At 42.6% G+C, this 22,100-nt stretch overlaps 1 protein-coding gene across 5 annotated transcripts in view; it reads left to right on the top strand.

Moving 5' to 3' along the window:
* Ptprr (protein tyrosine phosphatase, receptor type, R) overlaps positions 1 to 22,100 on the top strand; it is a 267,001-nt gene that overhangs the window by 155,870 nt on the left and 89,031 nt on the right. For 2 of the 5 annotated variants that reach the window (NM_053594.2, NM_001113390.1), the window contains one exon: positions 5,266 to 5,376. In NM_053594.2, the coding sequence (NP_446046.2) occupies positions 5,266 to 5,376 (111 nt within the window). Of the gene's footprint in view, positions 1 to 3,611; positions 5,148 to 5,265; positions 5,377 to 22,100 lie in introns of those variants that run through there. The other 3 variants (XM_087559339.1, XM_087559338.1, XM_087559340.1) reach the window with 3 other exon arrangements.

Here is a 22,100-nt window from a genome sequence, read left to right on the forward strand (position 1 = left end):
GTCGCCCTTCTACTCACAGCTTTGGGTTTTCCTCCCTGCCCTGCCCTTCTCCTTCCTGCACAAAACTTGTTTCTTTCTTTTGCCATCACAGTAACGTTCTTCAATGTTAGCCTAATCTTACAATTCTTTGGCTTCAACATACAATAGCATGCAGTCCAGATTTCTTAATATGGTGCGTGGTCCTCCGGGCACTGGGCTTTGTAACCGCTGAGTGGCTGCTTCCCAGTTTATGTTAGAGCTATTCTAAATGTGTTAGTTGTCACGATCCCTAATTGCACACCCCACCCCATGCTTGCCATCTGGTCTACCTACACTCCTTCCGGCTTCCATTAGCCTGTTCGATGGCAAAGCCCTCCACTGTTCCTTCAAGAACTAGGGAGCTCCAGGCATCATGTCCTCATTGAGCTTCGAGCAAAATTCCCTTGTGCTGTGCTGTCTTCGAGGCTGTCCCCTGCACTGTAGGTCCCTGATGGCACATGCCACATCCTTTTCTCTTTGTTTCGTTATTCAGCAGTCCAATAGGCACAGTGTGGAAAGCTGAGTCAACAAGTAGTGAAACTCTATGCTGAGTCCTACGTTAGTGGAAGTATATTCAGAGACAGCAAATGGGTCCAAGCCGATGTGAGGACCTCAGCAAGAATGTTATGGCCACTATCCAAACAGAATTCATTAAAATGCATATTTTAATTAAAATATAGAAATCGACAAGCAGTGGTGGTGCACACTTTTAATCCCAGTTCCAGGGCAGTCAGGGCTACAAAAGGAATATGTTTTAACAGATCAAGTGCCTAGGGCGTCTCCCAACACATAACTGTAGTGACGGAGTAGCCTATATGGGCCACCCAAAAAAACGCCATTGGTCCACAGTAGATGACAAAGCCTGCCCTAAACTTAAGTAACAGGTATATTTAATGAGCAAAATAGGATGTTTGTCCATAAATTTGTTGGGATATAAAATCTAGGAACTGTCTAATCTGCACAATACAGTGGTAGAGCTCATTGAGCGAGTGAGTTAGCTGTAAGGAGCCTTTCATCAAGGCGAGACGAGCTGAACCTTTGGCTTCAGTGGCTCTAGAAGGCCCTGTCCTGGAACTCTGAATGTAACGAGGGGAAAGCCAAGGCAGAAAGTGCCCGCAGTGTGGGACCCTGGGCTCGCTTTGCATTCAACCTACAGGGTACTGTAGAAAGAGTGAGGGACAGCTGTGTAAAGCTACTAGGGCTCTTCTGTAAGTTTTCCTACATCTTCATCCTTCTCCCGTGGTTAAGGTTTCTATAACAGCTTATGCCTTAACCCTGCCTCACCTTGTCATCCTCAAAGTACATCTTAATGTGGCAGGGTAGCCATTAGGGGTGTGTGGGGACACAACAGGCTCTGGTCCATTGTTTACATCCAGTGTTGGGTCTCATGATGTTTCAAAGCATCTATTCCTTAATTTGTGTTCATTATTTTCATACAGTAATGTAATTTTGCTACTCTTTATGTTCCTGATTAGTTTTTTTTAATTGAAAAATGACTCAGAAAACAAAGAAAAATACCAAATAGAGAGTGACCTTTGTTCAACACCTGTTTCCAATCCAAGTTTCTCGAGGGAAAGAGATCCTTTGTTTCTTTTCTGCAGTGAAGACGGGATCTTACTCTGGAACCAACATGCTAAGATTTATGAAACTGAAACTTTAAGTTCCCATTAACACAGAACACATTATTTAGGGTTTTATTGTTGTTCGTACACAAATTACTCATTTCATAACTACTACATTTCAAAGGAAGAAGTTACCTTCTTTAAAGAGCAGACACGCCGAACTGATTGATTCCTGATGGAAAAATTGATACAAAGAGAAAAAAATCATACAATGTAAATTATGACCCATGATTTCTGACTTGGGTGATTATTCCTTCAAAACTTGCAACATTAACCAGCCAGTGTGAAGAGTTCTGGACCAAGCCTGCATTGCTGAGGGCATCTACCCTTAGTGTTAACCTACCTTAATGCAGATCAAGTATTTGCACTGTGCCTACTGTGGTAGAAAGCAGCACTCACCTGGCGAAGCCATCCTGTCGTGAGATGAATCGCGTTAATTTGCAGCCATCAAATGAACGGACCTTTTATAACATTTCTGTGTCATTTCCCATGCTTCATCTCTCCCTATGAGTTATGCTTCCCAAGCTCCCCTATCAGCCTCATCTTCCCTAATATAAGGAGCTGGAAAGAAAAGGGAATAAAAAGAATGACAGAGTGAATGGGGGCTGGGAGAAATGATAGAGGGAAGAGCAGAACCAACATCATGGCATTGAGCTAGAAAACAGCTGGAGAGACCATCGTCATTCTGAAAGGAAACATCTCGACTTATAAATACTAAAACACACCAGCTGCTTTCACTCCACTCACACAACAGGACAGAACAGCACAGCTATGAAATAAGTCATAAAGATGGTATAGTGGCATTAACTTGACCTGGCCTGGGAGTCTGGGACTTATTAAACCCACAGCCCCTGACAAAATCTAAAAGCCACTGGGTTAACCCTATGCAAAGGTTAGCTTGGCCATTACTGTGTATTGCGATCTTTTGATGTGTGGGCCCTTGAAGACTGCAAACTTTTCCTTTATTACCCTGCTCTTATCGCACTGTTTAGATCTCTGAACCGATATAGCAGCGCTCAGTGGGAGCAGCGTGACTCAGAAGCAAATCTATTTACCAGGAACGTGCAGTGACTAAGTTCTAGTTCAAAACAAGAGCTTTCTCAGCTGGGGGGGGGGGGGGCGCTACGGGAGGGTGCGGCCCGATTCTGCTGACATCATTGCTTCACTTAAGAAGAAAAATCAAAACAGGGTCTGCCTTCCACAGGAGGCATCGTGTTTGTGCTCTTGAGAACCATAGAACTATAGGAGGAAAATGGATCCGGCCACAACATCTCTTTCCACCCTCTTAGCCACCCCTTCTTTAAATTTTACATGAGTTTAAGCTCAGATCCCTGTACTTAAACTTGACAAATGCGTGCTTGCCTGCATGAAGGCTTAACTAGTTTTGCTTTTATAGCAAAGCCATTTGCTTGCCTGGAAAAAAAAAAACCTTCAATTCCATTCTCGGTTCCTACAATAGTCTTCTTTTCTATTAGCTTCTAGCTGTGTTTACAGAGAAACTGGAGCAAAAAAATAAAAAAGAATTGGCCTAGCTGTTTGCAAAGAGGTGAAAAAAATTGTTATAGGAACCTAGTATCTCCAGTAAAGTACTTTTCTTTTCCCATCTTTATTAACTTGAGTATTTCTTATTTACATTTCGATTGTTATTCCCCTTCCCAGTTTCCGGGCCAACATCCCCCTAACCCCTCCCCCTCCCCTTCTCTATGGGTGTTCCCCTCCCCATCCTCCCCCCATTATCACCCTCCCCCCCCAACAATCACGTTCACTGGGGGTTCAGTCTGGCAGGACCAAGGGCTTCCCCTTTCACTGGTGATCTTACTAGGCTATTCACTGCTACCTATGAGGTCAGAGTCCAGGGTCAGTCCATGTATAGTCTTTGGGTAGTGGCTTAGTCCCTGGAAGCTCTGGTTGGTTGGACCAAAATGCGAATGCTTCACTCCTTCTTTAAAAGGGGAACAAGAATACCCTTGGGAGGGAATAGGGAGGCAAAGTTTAGAACAGAGGCAGAAGGAACACCCATTCAGAGCCTGCCCCACATGTGGCCCATACATATACAGCCACTCAATTAGACAAGATGGATGAAGCAAAGAAGTGCAGGCCGACAGGAAACGGATGTAGATCTCTCCTGAGAGACACAGCCAGAATACAGCAAATACATAGGCGAATGCCAGCAGCAAACCACTGAACTGAGAAAGTACTCTTATTAAGTACTCTTATACTCTTATTAGCCAGTTGAGTACTAACAGATTCTCTATTGCTCAAAGTATACATAAAAATTATTTCCTGTGTCTATGTGTCTGTCTAGAAAAGGCAAAAGGCAGCAGCACACAAATCTGTCCCCCAAGTGATTTGTATCATCATAATCGAACTCCAGGCTTCCTTACTCACCTCCGATTGGAGAGATTAAGATTTCCACAAAATAATTTTCAAGGTTAATATTTTTATCTAATTTGAATATTCTAGGTACAATTTTTAATCTTAGAAACAACTAGAAATGGTCTCAAAATGTATGCACCTAGAATATAGGTTTAAATTGAGGCTTTGGGACTGATTAATCATCAAGGATAGACGCATCCCTAAATATTATAAAGTTGCCTTATGAGTGAGGGAAACAATTCGCTTGACACAAACTTTGTTTTTCCTACTCAGATACCACCGAGTTTTTTTTCAAGTTGACATTTCTTTACCTATAAACCTAAAATAGCATCAACTTATAAAACATTCCCATATCTAGGCATCGTGGCCCAGGCCTCTGATCCCAGCACCTAAGAGGCTGAGGCAAGAGAATCAATTACCTTGAGTTCCAGGCCAGCCTGGGCTACAGAAAATAATAAAGTTCCGAAGCAGGCATCCTGTTCTGTTCTGAAGGACGAGTAACAATGAACCAAGAAACAGTCACATCTTAGTTATACGTCTTATCTAGCTCCACTCCCAAAGCAAAGAGCAAAAGCAGTAAAAATGAAAACAATCCTACTTAGTTTTTACCATTTATTACTAAATAATTCTGACCCTGTGGGTGTTCCTGTCACTTCAAATAAAATATAATATCCTGGCAATTTCCACGTGGGACGCCGCGTTGGGTTTTGACAAAGGAAGTTCCATTTAGGGAGGAAAAATGGTCTGATAACAGGAAGAAGAAAACTGAACAGGAGTGGTCCCAGCCTCGAGGCTTGTTTATTAAAGCATCATGAGCTTTTCAGTCGCACCTGTTTTGCTTCTGTTCAAAAAGTAAGGAGCAGAGAGCTGCGAGGCAGTGTGGACGTGGGAGGGGACTCGGAGTACAGAGAGCTTTGGAAACAGTCCCTCAGCACAGAAAAGCACAGTGCTCCCTCACCTGTGAACCAGGTAGTTTTGAGGAGAGACTGTGCAGGACGTGGAGGAAGGCAGGAACCCAGGAGCCTGTCCCACATGCCCACCCCCTCCCTCACAGGATCTCCTGCCGTGGAGGATAGCTGTCCATCAGAGCCTAAGCAGTTAGGGAAGCAGCTGTGGCAGCGCGGGGTGGAGGTGTGTTTTACTACATCGAGTGGAATCAAGCTAGAAAAACTATGTTGACAGTCTGATAAGAGCTCCAGTCTCCTCCAGCTCTCCTTTAACAGCGGGCTTTCTGTTTTGCTTTTGAAAGAAAAATGTTTTACAAGGGCAGCATGAAGCGGACAAGATCTGGAGCAAAGAAGGCTTTTACGCCGTCGTCATCTTCCTCAGCATCTTTATCATTATAGTAACCTGTTTGATGGTAAGTTTGCTTCTTTGTGTATCTTTTCCTTTGTGGAGCCCACTGCTTAGCAATGTTAGGTATTTTGCCACTTGACTGAAGGTTGAAAAGACTACGGAGCAGAAGCCAGGCTCTAATCGTGTTAGGCTGGGAGCGTTTTTTGTGGCAGCAGACGATTGATTGCTAAATGATGTGTGTGTGGAGGTGCGGAAGTGTAGAAGCTGCGCAGCACAGTGAGGCTGCAGATGCGCCTGGAGGGTTTAGGATCTCGACCAACCCGTGTGAAGATTTAGAAAGTGATTTACCGAGGTCACTGTAACCCTTAATGTCACTGAAGTCTCAAGCGCGCACTTTGGGGCTGACTTTATTTCTTCTCTTATGTCATCTTTATGGGACACAGGGAAAAAACATTTTTTTTTTAAGAAGTATGTCTTGGAGGCAAGCTTTCTCCCAAAGGAATGGTTTACTTCCTTATTTTAAACAGCCTTAAAGGTATTCTAAGAAATATCAGGCATTAAAGGAAGTGATTACAGCCATTCACCGCTACCTCATTTCCAGTCGAATGAATAATATATAAGAATAAAAGCAAATGCTGCAATTGTTCTGCAGGTTGTGACATGTAACCAACAAAGCAGAGCTCTGATTCTAAAAAGTAGAATCCAAAATAAGCCCAACCCATTAAATTGGGCTTTGTATGGAACAAGTTAATAGTTAACTTTCAAGTAGAATGAGGGTTTTATTATTTTAATTTTTTAAAAAATAAGTCTGTGGTGTAGTTTGGATATTACAAATGGGTTTAATATCTTTTCCTGTGTATTGTGTTCTTTTTACTTTGCATATTTTAAGAAATGCTTCCTGTTTTGTTTTACAAGTGTCCCCCAAAAGACATAATACCAATGATTCTGTCTTGTGCGTTTTGTGCCAAATGCTTTCTGCGTTGTTTACGTGTGTGTTTTTCCTCCTGGAAACAGTGCCACAAAGACTGAGACTAGGTCTAGGAGGTCAGAGAGGCTCCAATGATCTGAACTTGGGGGACACAAATAAGGTCACAAATGGAGTGAAAACAGTCACATTTCCGAGATCTCAAGATATAAGAAACAGCAAGGCATCCTATAGTTCCCCTCATAATGGATTCAAAGGTATCTCCTTTGGATCAGAAACTGAACTTCTAAAAACTGTGACCCAATAATCAAGGCTGTAATTTAAGAACTAAGTTTAAAAGAGCTTTTTATATCTTAAGTGGTGGATATTAAAGAAAATTTTAATGAAAAAGACTGAAAAGTTTATGGGAACTGTAGAGGAGACCTCTGACTACTTTTTTTTTTGTTCTTTTTTTTTTTTTTCCGGGGCTGGGGACCGAACCCAGGGCCTTGCGCTTCCTAGGCAAGCGCTCTACCACTGAGCTAAATCCCCAACCCCCTCTGACTACTTTTTTAAAGGGTGTAGTTCCTTCTCCTGGTTAACTGCACTTTAAGATGTATGATCTTTCTTTTCTTCAGCATAGGAGAATCTCAAGCTCTGTTTTCTGTCTTTAGTCCTAATTAGGATTTATTCTGTTACATGGATTAAAGGAATTGAAAGAGCTGAGAGTGCAGCCCAACAGAACACTTGCTAAGAGCTTGTCAGTTCCCATGTTCAATCCCCGTCACTACAAGGAGAAAAAGAGGAATTACAGAACAGTAAAGAAAAAAAGAACAGGAAGTGATAAAAAAAAAACAGATTGTTTGCATGGTTAATGAGTAAGATTCAGAAGTCAAAGGCAGGAATGAAAGAAAAGGGTGAGAAGCCAGTTCGTAGGCAGGCTTGGGGTACTAGGGGACAGAAAAAGAATGGGGTTTGCTATTGACAGGTAAGATACATCTACGACTCGGTGATTTGTAACTGAAATATAATGTCCAAAGATCCCACAGATTGAGTACAGCCGTGCACTGGTCTCAGACTAAAGGACCTATAGTGGTCACACACTCAAACTCTTGGCACCAAAGCCAACTCCTCTTCTAACATTAGGGAAACATCAATGTACACGTCACAAGCCTGAGTAAGTCTATTCCAAAGTTACTAGAACAAATCAAGAAAGGAATGCTTCCAAAGTACAGATGGCTCTCTCAGGTCTGTTGTGGACTCATTCACTCGTTCAAGCAACACATTCACAGGCAACATATTCATTACAGAGGATCCAGTGTGGGAAAGGAGAGGACAAGGCACATAAAGTCCCTTTTCTCAGGGGCTTTAATGATAAAGAAAAATATAGACAAAGATTAACATGTTTTAAATATCGAACAGTGAGCATACTGTATGAGCTCATCTATATGACATCCTGAGAAACATATAAGGATGTTGGAAAGATCCAGGGCTGTCAAGTCATGGACAGAAGGTTATTGTGTGGAGAATATAGATTTCAGGACAATGAGCGTCTTCTGCATTCTGATGACTGCATAGCATTATGATCTCATCAAGTGTGTAAAATGTTCATCACTAACGGTGATCTCATCTACACTGTCAGAGTCAATAACATCAATACTTCTGCCTTTATTACAAATGTACCTTACTAAAGCAAGATATTTATGAGACAGATATAGACACGAACTCCGTACTTTCTGCACAGTTTTTCCATAAACATAAACAGTCATATCATACTTTTGTTAGTATGAAATTGTAATAAGGATCACAAAGATGATAGCATAGAAGTGACTGATAAGAACAGTAAGGCATTTGCTAGACACAAACACACACGGGATGTGCATGTCAGACAGAGGACAGTAGTAGAATGGTGTTGGGGCGAAGAAGGTTCAAGGGGGAAATGGAAACAGTGTCCGTGCGATTATGGGAGTGTGTTTAGAAGGTCAGTGTCTGATTAAGCATGTGGTTGGGTTAGAAGGGAGTGGGAAGCATGAGGACAAGTAGCCCCTGTCAGGGTCCTCATGACAAGGATGATGATGGTGAACTGGAATGGGAGAGAAGTAGAGATGAGTAGGCATAGAAGACAGAGTGCTGTGTGACATACAAGGAACAGGATTCATAGGATTGTGATGACCAGATGAAGGGACAATACTAAATGCCCCCTATATCATGTGGATTGCTTACTAAGCCACAGCATTCCCTCTCTAGGGAAGAAATGTGCTAAGGGGTGGGGAATAAAGATGGAAACAAGAGTGCTTGAATTGTGTGCAAGTGATTATTATGAGTAAATGACAGAAATAGGTTAATTGATTTCAAACACTACCTTAAATTTTACTGTGAAGGGGTCACTTAAAAAGGAGCAAAGAGGACACCCCCAATAGGAGGTGTGGGTACCCTCTAGAAAGTACCAGAGACCTGGGAAATGAGAGACTCTCAAGACTCAAAGGGAGGGGCCTTAAATGAATGCCCAACAGTGGGGAGAGGGAACTTGTAGAGTCCAACTCCAAAAGAAAGACATGGCATCAAGTGAGGGATGGGGTTATCATCCCACGGTCAAAAACTCTGACCTAGAATTGTTCCTGTCTGAAAGAAGAGCAGGGACAAAAACGGAGAAGAGACTGAGAGAAAGGAGGTCCAGTGACAGGCCCAACTTGGGATCCATCTCAAGGGGAGGCTCCAAGGCCTGACACTATTTGTTACTGATGCTATGGTGAGCTTACAGACAGGAGCATAGCATGGCTGCCCTCCGAGAGGCCCAACAAGCAGCTGAAAGTGGCTTATGCAGATACCAATGGGCAGAAGCCAGGGACCCTGTGGTTGAAGTAGGAAAAGGCTGGAAGAAACTGAGGAGGAGGGTGACCCCATAGAAAAGGCCAGCAGTCTCAGCTAACCTGGACCCCCGAGATTTCCCAGATACTGAGCCACCAATCAGGCAGCCTTCACCAGCTATGATAAGGCCCCCTACACATATACAGCAGAGGACTGCCCGGTCTGGCCTCAGTGGGAGAAGACTCACCTAACCCTTGAGAAACTTGAGGCCCCAGGGACTGGGGAGGTCTGTGGGGTTGTGGACAGTGGGGACATCCTCTTGGAGACGGGAAAGGCAGAATGGGATAAGGAAGTGTCGGAGGGAAGACTGGGAGGGGGATAATGACTGAACTGTGAAAAAAAGATGAGATGATGATGATGATGATGATGATGATGATGATGATGATGATGATAAAGTAAAAGGAGCAGAGTAACTGACAGTGAGTAGGAAGGGATTGATATTCGTGGAGAAATAATATGCTAACAGGATTAAGGCGAAGCTAAATTTATCTGATATGATTTGCCATGGCTCACATTTAGAGACACATCAAATATGATTCTCTAAGATCAACTCATCTTCCTCAATCCAAACGCTTCTGATAATTATCTTAAATTAATTTGTTTGCCGGATCTCTTAGTATTAGTTACACAGGATGTATTTTGTGCTGAATCAGACTGAGACACACTTTCTAATTCTCAAATGCACAGCTCAGTTCTTCCCTGCACTTCGGTTGACTCCATGGCAAAGAAAAAGCTATAATTCAGAATCATCCTTATGGCATTAATTATATTTATGGAGCATCAAGTGTCATTATTTTTGTCCAGCCTTCTTACATTGCATTGAAACGAAAAAAATCAGATGATCTTATTATGGCATTATGTAGGTAAATTGTTGTCATGAAAGGCTACCTCTGCTCCACAACATTAGCATAAAGCTTAGCAAGTTTTTTTTAATATGGCATATTGTTTAGTTCCCTTAAAAATACAAAAAAGGGGGGATATTTATTGCCAGACATAAAATTAGACAAGCATGGCATTTTCAAACATGTGACTTATTTAGCACTTCTCAAATGTGAACGCAGAGTGGGTGGACTGCTGGCACATAGACAAATAGAATTTTCCAAGAAAAAGTGTGTGGGCAACTTCGACTCCATTCAGTCTGCTTTTTGACAAAGGAAATATCTTACTGAGGAGAATTAGCTCTTGAATTTGAGTACATAACAGAAAGAACACCGTTTATCACCTAGGTTAGACCTCCCAATGTACTTACAGGTTTATCAAAATGTGTACAAGTCTTCATGAAACGTACGTAGATGTACCTAGTGGCCGGATTGCTTCTGGAAAGCAACCAAAGACGTCACAAACAGCTGCCGGCGTGTGAACGTGCTGGCACAGTGAACCCACAGAAGAGTCATCCAGGTATGAAGTAAAAGGATTCTCTAGTCACACTCTGGTACCTGAAGCAGGAAGTGCTGTGCTGGACCGTCAGACTCTGAACGTCGTGCAAGAAGCTCACACCAAAAGTAAACACAGAGATCTATGTTTGTTCTAACCCGACATGAATAAGGGAGATGGACCCAGATACTTAGCTGATATGATTGACTATGATGCCATCGCCCAAGCACGCCTGTAGCTCAAATTATTCCTTTTATGAATTAAGTGTTCTACAACCCCTTTATTCGGAGTGGTAAAATAATTATCCACTTCTTCTGTATATTGCATACTCGCTGGTCCTAAATTTACTGTAGGACACAAAATAATGGTTTCAGTTTCTATCTTTACGGATGAGCCAACCCGAGATCAGAAAAGACGAGTGACTTGTCCCATAGCAAACAGTGGGTGGTGGGTTCCTGTGGAGGAATGGAAGGATAGGAGGACTTGGATTTCAAAGTCACCGTGGGCCGGAGGTCTAAGCTTGCTACCATGACTCTGCTTGGCTCCATCTCATAAGGGAGTCAAGTGTGGTTTCCTTTGTTCCCCTCAGCCATTCTGTGAACTTCTGTCCTAGCCACCAATAGGTCTAGAAACACACAAATATGCCTGTGTTTATCAGACGGACTCCACCCAGGCAAGCTGATAAGCATTTGCTACGCCATACTGTGTGCAAAGGACACACCCATTTGCACCTTAGTACCTTGTGCTGGACATGATTTTACACATCAAACATTCCTGGAAATCTCCATGCTCCTTGGAACATAGTCATTGTTCTACACCCACACCTCCAGACTCATTTCCAGGATAGATTAAGAATGTTCAGGACAGAGACACCGCCGGAACCTGAAAGAAACAGACCGGATAAACAGTTCTCTGCACCCAAATCCCGTGGGAGGGAGAGCTAAACCTTCAGAGAGGCAGACAAGCCTGGGAAACCAGAAGAGACTGCTCCCTGCACACACATCTCGGACGCCAGAGGAAAAAGCCAAAGACCATCTGGAACCCTGGTGCACTGAAGCTCCCGGAAGGGGCGCCACAGGTCTCCCTGGTTGCTGCCGCTGCAGAGAGCCCCTGGGCAGCACCCCACGAGCGAACCTGAGCCTCGGGACCACAGGTAAGACCTAATTTTCTGCTGCAAGAAAGCTGCCTGGTGAGCTTGGGACACGGAAGCAGAATTTCTCTAGGAGGCACGGTCTGTGTTTACCGGAAGTCCCACACCCGCGGATCCCGGCCCGCAGCAGCTCTCTGCTCCCAGACCCGGTGAGAGAGAGACCCAACCGCCTGGTCAGGTGGGCACTCCTGAGGCTGCAGAGCGGAAGAGACCACCAACACTGCTCACCCCTGCCCACATCCCTGGCCCAAGAGGAAACTGTATAAGGCCTCTGGGCTCCCGTGGGGGAGGGCCCAGGAGCGGCAGGACTTCTGCGCCTGAGACACCGCCGGAACCTGAAAGAAACAGACCGGATAAACAGTTCTCTGCACCCAAATCCCGTGGCAGGGAGAGCTAAACCTTCAGAGAGGCAGACAAGCCTGGGAAACCAGAAGAGACTGCTCCCTGCACACACATCTCGGACGCCAGAGGAAAAAGCCAAAGACCATCTGGAACCCTGGTGCACTGAAGCTCCCGGAAGGGGCGGCACAGGTCTTCCTGGTTGCTGCCGCTGCAGAGAGCCCCTGGGCAGCACCCCACGAGCGAACCTGAGCCTCGGGACCACAGGTAAGACCAAATTTTCTGCTGCAAGAAAGCTGCCTGGTGAACTCAAGACACAGGCCCACAGGAACAGCTGAAGACCTGTAGAGAGGAAAAACTACACGCCGGAAAGCAGAACACACTGTCCCCATAACTGACTGAAAGAGAGGAAAACAGGTCTACAGCACTCCTGACACACAGGCTTATAGGACAGTCTAGCCACTGTCAGAAACAGCAGAACAAAGTAACACTAGAGATAATCTGATGGCGAGAGGCAAGCGCAGGAACCCAAGCAACAGAAACCAAGACTGCATGCCATCATCGGAGCCCAATTCTCCCGCCAAAACAAACATGGAATATCCAAACACACCAGAAAAGCAAGATCTAGTTTCAAAATCATATTTGATCATGATGCTGGAGGACTTCAAGAAAGACATGAACACACTTAGGGAAACACAGGAAATCATTAATAAACAAGTAGAGGCCTACAGAGAGGAATGGCAAAAATCCCTGAAAGAATTCCAGGAAAACACAATCAAACAGATGAAGGAATTAAAAATGGAAATAGAAGCAATCAAGAAAGAACACATGGAAACAACCCTGGATATAGAAAACCAAAAGAAGAGGCAAGGAGCTGTAGATACAAGCTTCACCAACAGAATACAAGAGATGGAAGAGAGAATCTCAGGAGCAGAAGATTCCATAGAAATCATTGACTCAACTGTCAAAGATAATGTAAAGCGGAAAAAGCTACTGGTCCAAAACATACAGGAAATCCAGGACTCAATGAGAAGATCAAACCTAAGGATAATAGGTATAGAAGAGAGTGAAGACTCCCAGCTCAAAGGACCAGTAAATATCTTCAACAAAATCATAGAAGAAAACTTCCCTAACCTAAAAAAAGAGATACCCATAGGCATACAAGAAGCCTACAGAACTCCAAATAGATTGGACCAGAAAAGAAACACCTCCCGTCACATAATTGTCAAAACACCAAACGCACAAAATAAAGAAAGAATATTAAAAGCAGTAAGGGAAAAAGGTCAAGTAACATATAAAGGGAGACCTATCAGAATCACACCAGACTTCTCGCCAGAAACTATGAAGGCCAGAAGATCCTGGACTGATGTCATACAGACCCTAAGAGAACACAAATGCCAGCCCAGGTTACTGTATCCAGCAAAACTCTCAATTAACATTGATGGAGAAACCAAGATATTCCATGACAAAACCAAATTTACACAATATCTTTCTACAAATCCAGCACTACAAAGGATAATAAATGGTAAAGCCCAACATAAGGAGGCAAGCTATACCCTAGAAGAAGCAAGAAACTAATCGTCTTGGCAACAAAACAAAGAGAATGAAAGCACACAAACATAACCTCACATCCAAATATGAATATAAAGGGAAACAATAATCACTATTCCTTAATATCTCTCAATATCAATGGCCTCAACTCCCCAATAAAAAGACATAGATTAACAAACTGGATACGCAACGAGGACCCTGCATTCTGCTGCCTACAGGAAACACACCTCAGAGACAAAGACAGACACTACCTCAGAGTGAAAGGCTGGAAAACAACTTTCCAAGCAAATGGTCAGAAGAAGCAAGCTGGAGTAGCCATTCTAATATCAAATAAAATCAATTTCCAACTAAAAGTCATCAAAAAAGATAAGGAAGGACACTTCATATTCATCAAAGGAAAAATCCACCAAGATGAACTCTCAATCCTAAATATCTATGCCCCAAATACAAGGGCACCTACATACGTAAAAGAAACCTTACTAAAGCTCAAAACACACATTGCACCTCACACAATAATAGTGGGAGATTTCAACACCCCACTCTCATCAATGGACAGATCATGGAAACAGAAATTAAACAGTGATGTCGACAGACTAAGAGAAGTCATGAGCCAAATGGACTTAACGGATATTTATAGAACATTCTATCCTAAAGCAAAAGGATATACCTTCTTCTCAGCTCCTCATGGTACTTTCTCCAAAATTGACCATATAATTGGTCAAAAAACGGGCCTCAACAGGTACAGAAAGATAGAAATAATCCCATGCGTGCTATCGGACCACCACGGCCTAAAACTGGTCTTCAATAACAATAAGGGAAGAACGCCCACATATACGTGGAAATTGAACAATGCTCTACTCAATGATAACCTGGTCAAGGAAGAAATAAAGAAAGAAATTAAAAACTTTTTAGAATTTAATGAAAATGAAGATACAACATACTCAAACTTATGGGACACAATGAAAGCTGTGCTAAGAGGAAAACTCATAGCGCTGAGTGCCTGCAGAAAGAAACAGGAAAGAGCATATGTCAGCAGCTTGACAGCACACCTAAAAGCTCTAGAACAAAAAGAAGCAAATACACCCAGGAGGAATAGAAGGCAGGAAATAATCAAACTCAGAGCTGAAATCAACCAAGTAGAAACAAAAAGGACCATAGAAAGAATCAACAGGACCAAAAGTTGGTTCTTTGAGAAAATCAACAAGATAGATAAACCCTTAGCCAGACTAACGAGAGGACACAGAGAGTGCGTCCAAATTAACAAAATCAGAAATGAAAAGGGAGACATAACTACAGATTCAGAGGAAATTCAAAAAATCATCAGATCTTACTATAAAAACCTATATTCAACAAAATTTGAAAATCTTCAGGAAATGGACAATTTCCTAGACAGATACCAGGTATCAAAGTTAAATCAGGAACAGATAAACCAGTTAAACAACCCCATAACTCCTAAGGAAATAGAAGCAGTCATTAAAGGTCTCCCAACCAAAAAGAGCCCAGGTCCAGATGGGTTTAGTGCAGAATTCTATCAAACCTTCATAGAAGACCTCATACCAATATTATCCAAACTATTCCACAAAATTGAAACAGATGGAGCCCTACCGAATTCCTTCTACGAATCTACAATTACTCTTATACCTAAACCACACAAAGACACAACAAAGAAAGAGAACTTCAGACCAATTTCCCTTATGAATATCGACGCAAAAATACTCAATAAAATTCTGGCAAACCGAATTCAAGAGCACATCAAAACAATCATCCACCATGATCAAGTAGGCTTCATCCCAGGCATGCAGGGATGGTTTAATATACGGAAAACCATCAACGTGATCCATTATATAAACAAACTGAAAGAACAGAACCACATGATCATTTCATTAGATGCTGAGAAAGCATTTGACAAAATTCAACACCCCTTCATGATAAAAGTCCTGGAAAGAATAGGAATTCAAGGCCCATACCTAAACATAGTAAAAGCCATATACAGCAAACCAGTTGCTAACATTAAACTAAATGGAGAGAAACTTGAAGCAATCCCACTAAAATCAGGGACTAGACAAGGCTGCCCACTCTCTCCCTACTTATTCAATATAGTTCTTGAAGTTCTAGCCAGAGCAATCAGACAACAAAAGGAGATCAAAGGGATACAGATCGGAAAGGAAGAGGTCAAAATATCACTATTTGCAGATGATATGATAGTATATTTAAGTGATCCCAAAAGTTCCACCAGAGAACTACTAAAGCTGATAAACAACTTCAGCAAAGTGGCTGGGTATAAAATTAACTCAAATAAATCAGTTGCCTTCCTCTATACAAAAGAGAAACAAGCCGAGAAAGAAATTAGGGAAACGACACCCTTCATAATAGACCCAAATAATATAAAGTACCTCGGTGTGACTTTAACCAAGCAAGTAAAAGATCTGTACAATAAGAACTTCAAGACACTGAAGAAAGAAATGGAAGAAGACCTCAGAAGATGGAAAGATCTCCCATGCTCATGGATTGGCAGGATTAATATAGTAAAAATGGCCATTTTACCAAAAGCAATCTACAGATTCAATGCAATCCCCATCAAAATACCAATCCAATTCTTCAAAGAGTTAGACAGAACAATTTGCAAATTCATCTGGAATAACAAAAAACCCAGGATAGCTAAAGCTATCCTCAACAATAAAAGGACTTCAGGGGGAATCACTATCCCTGAACTCAAGCAGTATTACAGAGCAATAGTGATAAAAACTGCATGGTATTGGTACAGAGACAGACAGATAGACCAATGGAATAGAATTGAAGACCCAGAAATGAACCCACACACCTATGGTCACTTGATTTTTGACAAAGGAGCCAAAACCATCCAATGGAAAAAAGATAGCATTTTCAGCAAATGGTGCTGGTTCAACTGGAGGGCAACATGTAGAAGAATGCAGATCGATCCATGCTTATCACCCTGTACAAAGCTTAAGTCCAAGTGGATCAAGGACCTCCACATCAAACCAGACACACTCAAACTAATAGAAGAAAAACTAGGGAAGCATCTGGAACACATGGGCACTGGAAAAAATTTCCTGAACAAAACACCAATGGCTTATGCTCTAAGATCAAGAATTGACAAATGGGATCTCATAAAACTGCAAAGCTTCTGTAAGGCAAAGGACACTGTGGTTAGGACAAAACGGCAACCAACAGATTGGGAAAAGATCTTTACCAACCCTACAACAGATAGAGGCCTTATATCCAAAATATACAAAGAACTCAAGAAGTTAGACCGCAGGGAAACAAATAACCCTATTAAAAAATGGGGTTCAGAGCTAAACAAAGAATTCACAGCTGAGGAATGCCGAATGGCTGAGAAACACCTAAAGAAATGTTCAACATCTTTAGTCATAAGGGAAATGCAAATCAAAACAACCCTGAGATTTCACCTCACACCAGTGAGAATGGCTAAGATCAAAAACTCAGGTGACAGCAGATGCTGGCGAGGTTGTGGAGAAAGAGGAACACTCCTCCATTGTTGGTGGGATTGCAGACTGGTAAAACCATTCTGGAAATCAGTCTGGAGGTTCCTCAGAAAATTGGACATTGAACTGCCTGAGGATCCAGCTATACCTCTCTTGGGCATATACCCAAAAGATGCCTCAACATATAAAAGAGACACGTGCTCCACTATGTTCATCGCAGCCTTATTTATAATAGCCAGAAAATGGAAAGAACCCAGATGCCCTTCAACAGAGGAATGGATACAGAAAATGTGGTACATCTACACAATGGAATACTACTCAGCTATCAAAAACAACGAGTTTATGAAATTCGTAGGCAAATGGTTGGAACTGGAAAATATCATCCTGAGTGAACTAACCCAATCACAGAAAGACATACATGGTATGCACTCATTGATAAGTGGCTATTAGCCCAAATGCTTGAATTACCCTAGATCCCTAGAACAAACGAAACTCAAGACGGATGATCAAAATGTGAATGCTTCACTCCTTCTTTAAATGAGGAAAAAGAATACCCTTGGCAGGGAAGGGAGAGGCAAAGATTAAAACAGAGACTGAAGGAACACCCATTCAGAGCCTGTCCCACATTTGGCCCATACATATACAGCCACCCAATTGGACTAGATGGATGAAGCAAAGAAGTGCAGACCGACAGGAGCCGGATGTAGATCGCTCCTGAGAGACACAGCCAGAATACAGCAAATACAGAGGCGAATGCCAGCAGCAAACCACTGAACTGAGAATAGGTCCCCTATTGAAGGAATCAGAGAAAGAACTGGAAGAGCTTGAAGGGGCTCGAGACCCCAAAAGTACAACAATGCCAAGCAACCAGAGCTTCCAGGGACTAAGCCACTACCTAAAGACTATACATGGACTGACCCTGGACTCTGACCCCATAGGTAGCAATGAATATCCTAGTAAGAGCACCAATGGAAGGGGAAGCCCTGGGTCCTGCTAAGACTGAACCCCCAGTGAACTAGTCTATGGGGGGAGGGCGGCAATGGTGGGAGGGTTGGGAGGGGAACACCCATAAGGAAGGGGAGGGGGGAGGGGGATGTTTGCCCGGAAACCGGGAAAGGGAATAACACTTGAAATGTATATAAGAAATACTCAAGTTAATAAAAAAAAATAAAAAAAAAAAAAAAAAAGAATGTTCAGGACATTAAAAGAATAAACTCGGGCTGGAGAGATGGCTCAGCCGTTAAAGGCTAGGCTCACAACCAAATATATAAGAATAAACTCCTTCATAACTTACTATAAAACACCATGCAGAACACAGCCTATTGGGGCTATCATTTTTAAATTAGAATGCCCCTTGTTCCAAACACACTGTTTTCTGTTACCTGAGAGACTTTTAAAAATGGAAAAATATAACAGCAAAATGTTTGAAGGGGCTTTGTTTACCTTCCTCTCATTTCTGCCTTCCTTGGGTCTCACTGCTGCCATTTTCTATCCCCCATACTGTAATTCAGCTTTTAGCTCCTCTTACTCCACATTGCCTTCTCTTTTCCTCCCTCAAATGATCAGATTATTCTAATGCATCCCAAAGCTCCAACACAAGCTCAGAGAGAAAAAGAGGAGAGAGAGAGAGAGAGAGAGAGAGAGAGAGAGAGAGAGAGAGAGAGAGAGTCTTAGTTTTTCGCTCTTCTGCTAGGGTTTAAGAATGAGTCTTCTTTTTAAACAAAGTGAATTTCATAGCAAACAGACATATACAGATGTTGTATGTGTGCGGATTCAAACTGTGCAGAGAAGTCTCTGGCACACATTTCCAGAAGCTCTGGGTCAGGAAGGAGAATGTGTGCATGTGAATGATCCCATGTCTGGGATTTAGGAGACCTGGATTCCAAACTTTATAGCCAGTGTTCCAAACGTGACTTAACTGCCTCAGCGTCACTGGGAGACAGAGACATTATACCAGGTGAGTCTCAGAGTCCTTACTCTCGGGCTACCCACAGCATCGTCAGGACTGACCGTTCTGATGGGGTGGCCTTTCCTGCTGAGCATTTGGCAGCAACCTAGCCTGGCCCTGGCCCATTATCTTCCCCCAAAGTTTCTCTAGACATCATCAAATACCCTCTGTAGGACAAAATTCCTACCAGGGATGAAAACCACTGCTTTGTAACTAAAATCTATAAAAACGGCCTGAGTGCCACAGAGCAACTTCACCTTCCTCTACACCTCTTACCAATTGGCCCAGGGTTTTGAGTACCTTTAAGGGCCACATTTACATTAAGCATTCTCCAGATTCTGATTTTTTTCCCCTAATTAGTGCTGTAGAACTCAGCTCACTTGCAAACTACCCTGAGACGGGTTAAAAGCCAGAGATGAATAGATTGCGATATCAAACATGTGGCAATGTTTCTCCCATCGGGCTGTCTGCAGCAGAGAAGGACTTTAGACCAGATCTTGATTACACTAATGTAATCATAAAGTGACACGTCAGGAACAGTTGAGAGCTACTGTACCTGGCTCTTGTTTCAACAGGAGAACATGTTCCCAAAGTGAAAGCATAAACAAGTAAGCAAACGCCCGAACATACACGTTACAGTCCTATGTGGAGAACTTAAATTGTAAAACAAACACGTGGCTCCTTGTCTGAAGTGGATCCTAGGAGTAGAGATGCATTTATTTCTTCATTCTTGCCTTATTTGCAAGTTAAAATGATATAACACTTCAAATAATATCGGGTCATCTTTTACTAGTTCTGTGTTTAGCATAAGTATATGTGCCGTCAGTTGGTGTTGCCCTACCGTGGCTTTTGTTTCTGCAGAACGGTGGCAAGGTATATGGAAACTGCAAATAAGCAGAAAAGTAAAGATAAAGGCATTGCACGCACAATAAAGGCACTCCCCTGCAGCATCCTTCTCTAGTCTGTAGCTCCAAGAAAGCACAGTACACATATCTGAACGTAATCATTGTCCAGAGAAGAAGCCCAACTCTAATCATCGACAGCTGTGTTGTGGAAATGTCCTAAACCCACTGAACTAGGTGGCCTGTTTGTCTGTCTGTTTGCCTGTTTGGATTTTGAGGCAGTATAACCCAGGTTGGCCTTGAATCCTACAACATCTGCCTCACATGTGCTAAGGCTGGGAGCACAAAATCATTGTTCTGGGGGAAAATAAAAATCTACTAGTTATTCCTGACATGCCCACGGTTTCCTCTTTCTGTAAGGAGACTGCCTTTCAATATACACAAGCATATCCTTAAAACTGAGGGTTTTGAAACCTCTCCCTTATTCTCATCTAACTCTGGATTTAAAGACTGATCTACTACTAGTCTTAAGTATATCCGTGCCTGCATTGAGTTTATGTGACCTCCGTGCATGCAGGATCCTGCTGAGGCCAGAAGAGGGCGACAGAGTCTATGGAGCTGGACTTGTAGGCAGTTGTTAGTCACCATATCGGTGCTGGGAATCAAACCTAGGTCCTCTGCAAGAGCAGCGAGTGCTCTAACCACCAAGCTATCTCCCCCGCCAGTTTTGTCTATTTCCTCTGTTCAGCATCACAGGCAGACTCTGATTTTGTCCTGTGCACCACTAAGGAGACTGTCTGCACTGTGGATTCTATTCCTAATCACTTGCAAAGATGTGGAGCTTGCCGAGAAGTATTCTGCTCACTCAGTTAGAGGGGCATTTTATTTCTCTTTTTAATGTCTTAAGAATGTTATACATGTATACAACAAAATATAATCATATTCAAGGAGATCTCTCTCTCTCTCTCTCTCTCTGATAGTTCATTTTAGATTTCATTTCATCCTGACTTTTTTTATAAACATATTTCATTAAACAGACTCTCCTTCAGTCTTATTCTGTGAGTGTGTGAATGCTTGGGAAGTATTTTTAATACCCTAAAACAAAATTTCAAAAGTATTTATTTCCTACCTTCAGATGAGTTAATTCATATAGGCACATACATGCGGAGAGAAGGAGAGAGAGAGAGAGAGAGAGAGAGAGAGAGAGAGAGAGAGAGAGAGAGAGAGAGATTAAATTTTCCAGAGGATTTTAAGTAGAGCAGAAATACGTAGAATTTAGAAGAACTTTGAAGAACGCGTAGAAGATATAATGTAGTTCCTGACTAGCTAGAGGGAAGTTGGCTAGAGAGAACCAGGAAATCGTCCTCCTAAACTCATGTCTGCTCAGCTGATAGATCCTAGAAACTAAACTGGGAAGTCAGTGTCTCCAGGAGTCCTGGCTGCTGCTGCTGCTCCCCTTTATAATTGCAGACAGTGACTTGTCACCTCTCTGTCCACATGCATTAGCTCATCAAGTTGCACCCTGACAACACACTTGTAAAAGCACTAGGACGTCTGGCTTTTGTAGGAATTAGAACTGTGGAGCCAGCATCAAGTAAATGTGAGTAGCAAATAAACAAGAAAAATGCTTATGATTCTAGAGGGGAAGGCGGGGAGGCTGTAGAAATGGAAATGGGAAATGCAATAGAACAAAAGTAGAGGGAGAATATTGGGGGTCACGAGGTCACAGCAGAAAAAAATGGGAGGGATCAACCAATATGAAGATACTGTATAGACACGTGATGCTCTGTGAGCCTATTGATGTCCCACCAGTCTCATTCTTATAAAAGCTTAAAAGCAATTGTGTTGGAGAGATGGCTCAGTGGAGAAAAGTACTAAGTGCTCTTCCAGAAGACCTGGGTTCGATTCTTGGCATGCACGTAGCAGTCACGACCATCTGTACCTCTAGCTCCAAGGACTCCAGCACACTTGTCTGGCCTCCTCCGGCACCGGCCATATACGTGGCACACAGACACACATCCGGGCAGAACACCCACACCCATAAAACATGAAAGATGCTTTTAGCTTTGTCTTTGATGAGTGCCCTGCATTGCTGCTTTGCCTAGTATTTCACAGATTCACAGGTTGATGTATGACTAATGACTTATTTACCAAGATAAGAGAGGATTGCTAATAGAGTAACTATTCTTGCATTAATATTTTATAAGTCTTTCTTTCTTGCTATAAATGGATGCAGTTCTCTCTTTGTAAAGATCATAGGCCCATGTTTTATAGCTCTTCCCATTTCAAGACGCTCCTATGATCAAACTGTCATCCGGCATCTTTGTAGAATGATGGCTGAATTTCCC

This window comes from Rattus norvegicus, chromosome 7 (assembly GCF_021556685.1).
Source record: "Rattus norvegicus strain SHRSP/BbbUtx chromosome 7, alternate assembly SHRSP_T2T, whole genome shotgun sequence".
Taxonomy (NCBI): Eukaryota; Metazoa; Chordata; class Mammalia; order Rodentia; family Muridae; genus Rattus; species Rattus norvegicus.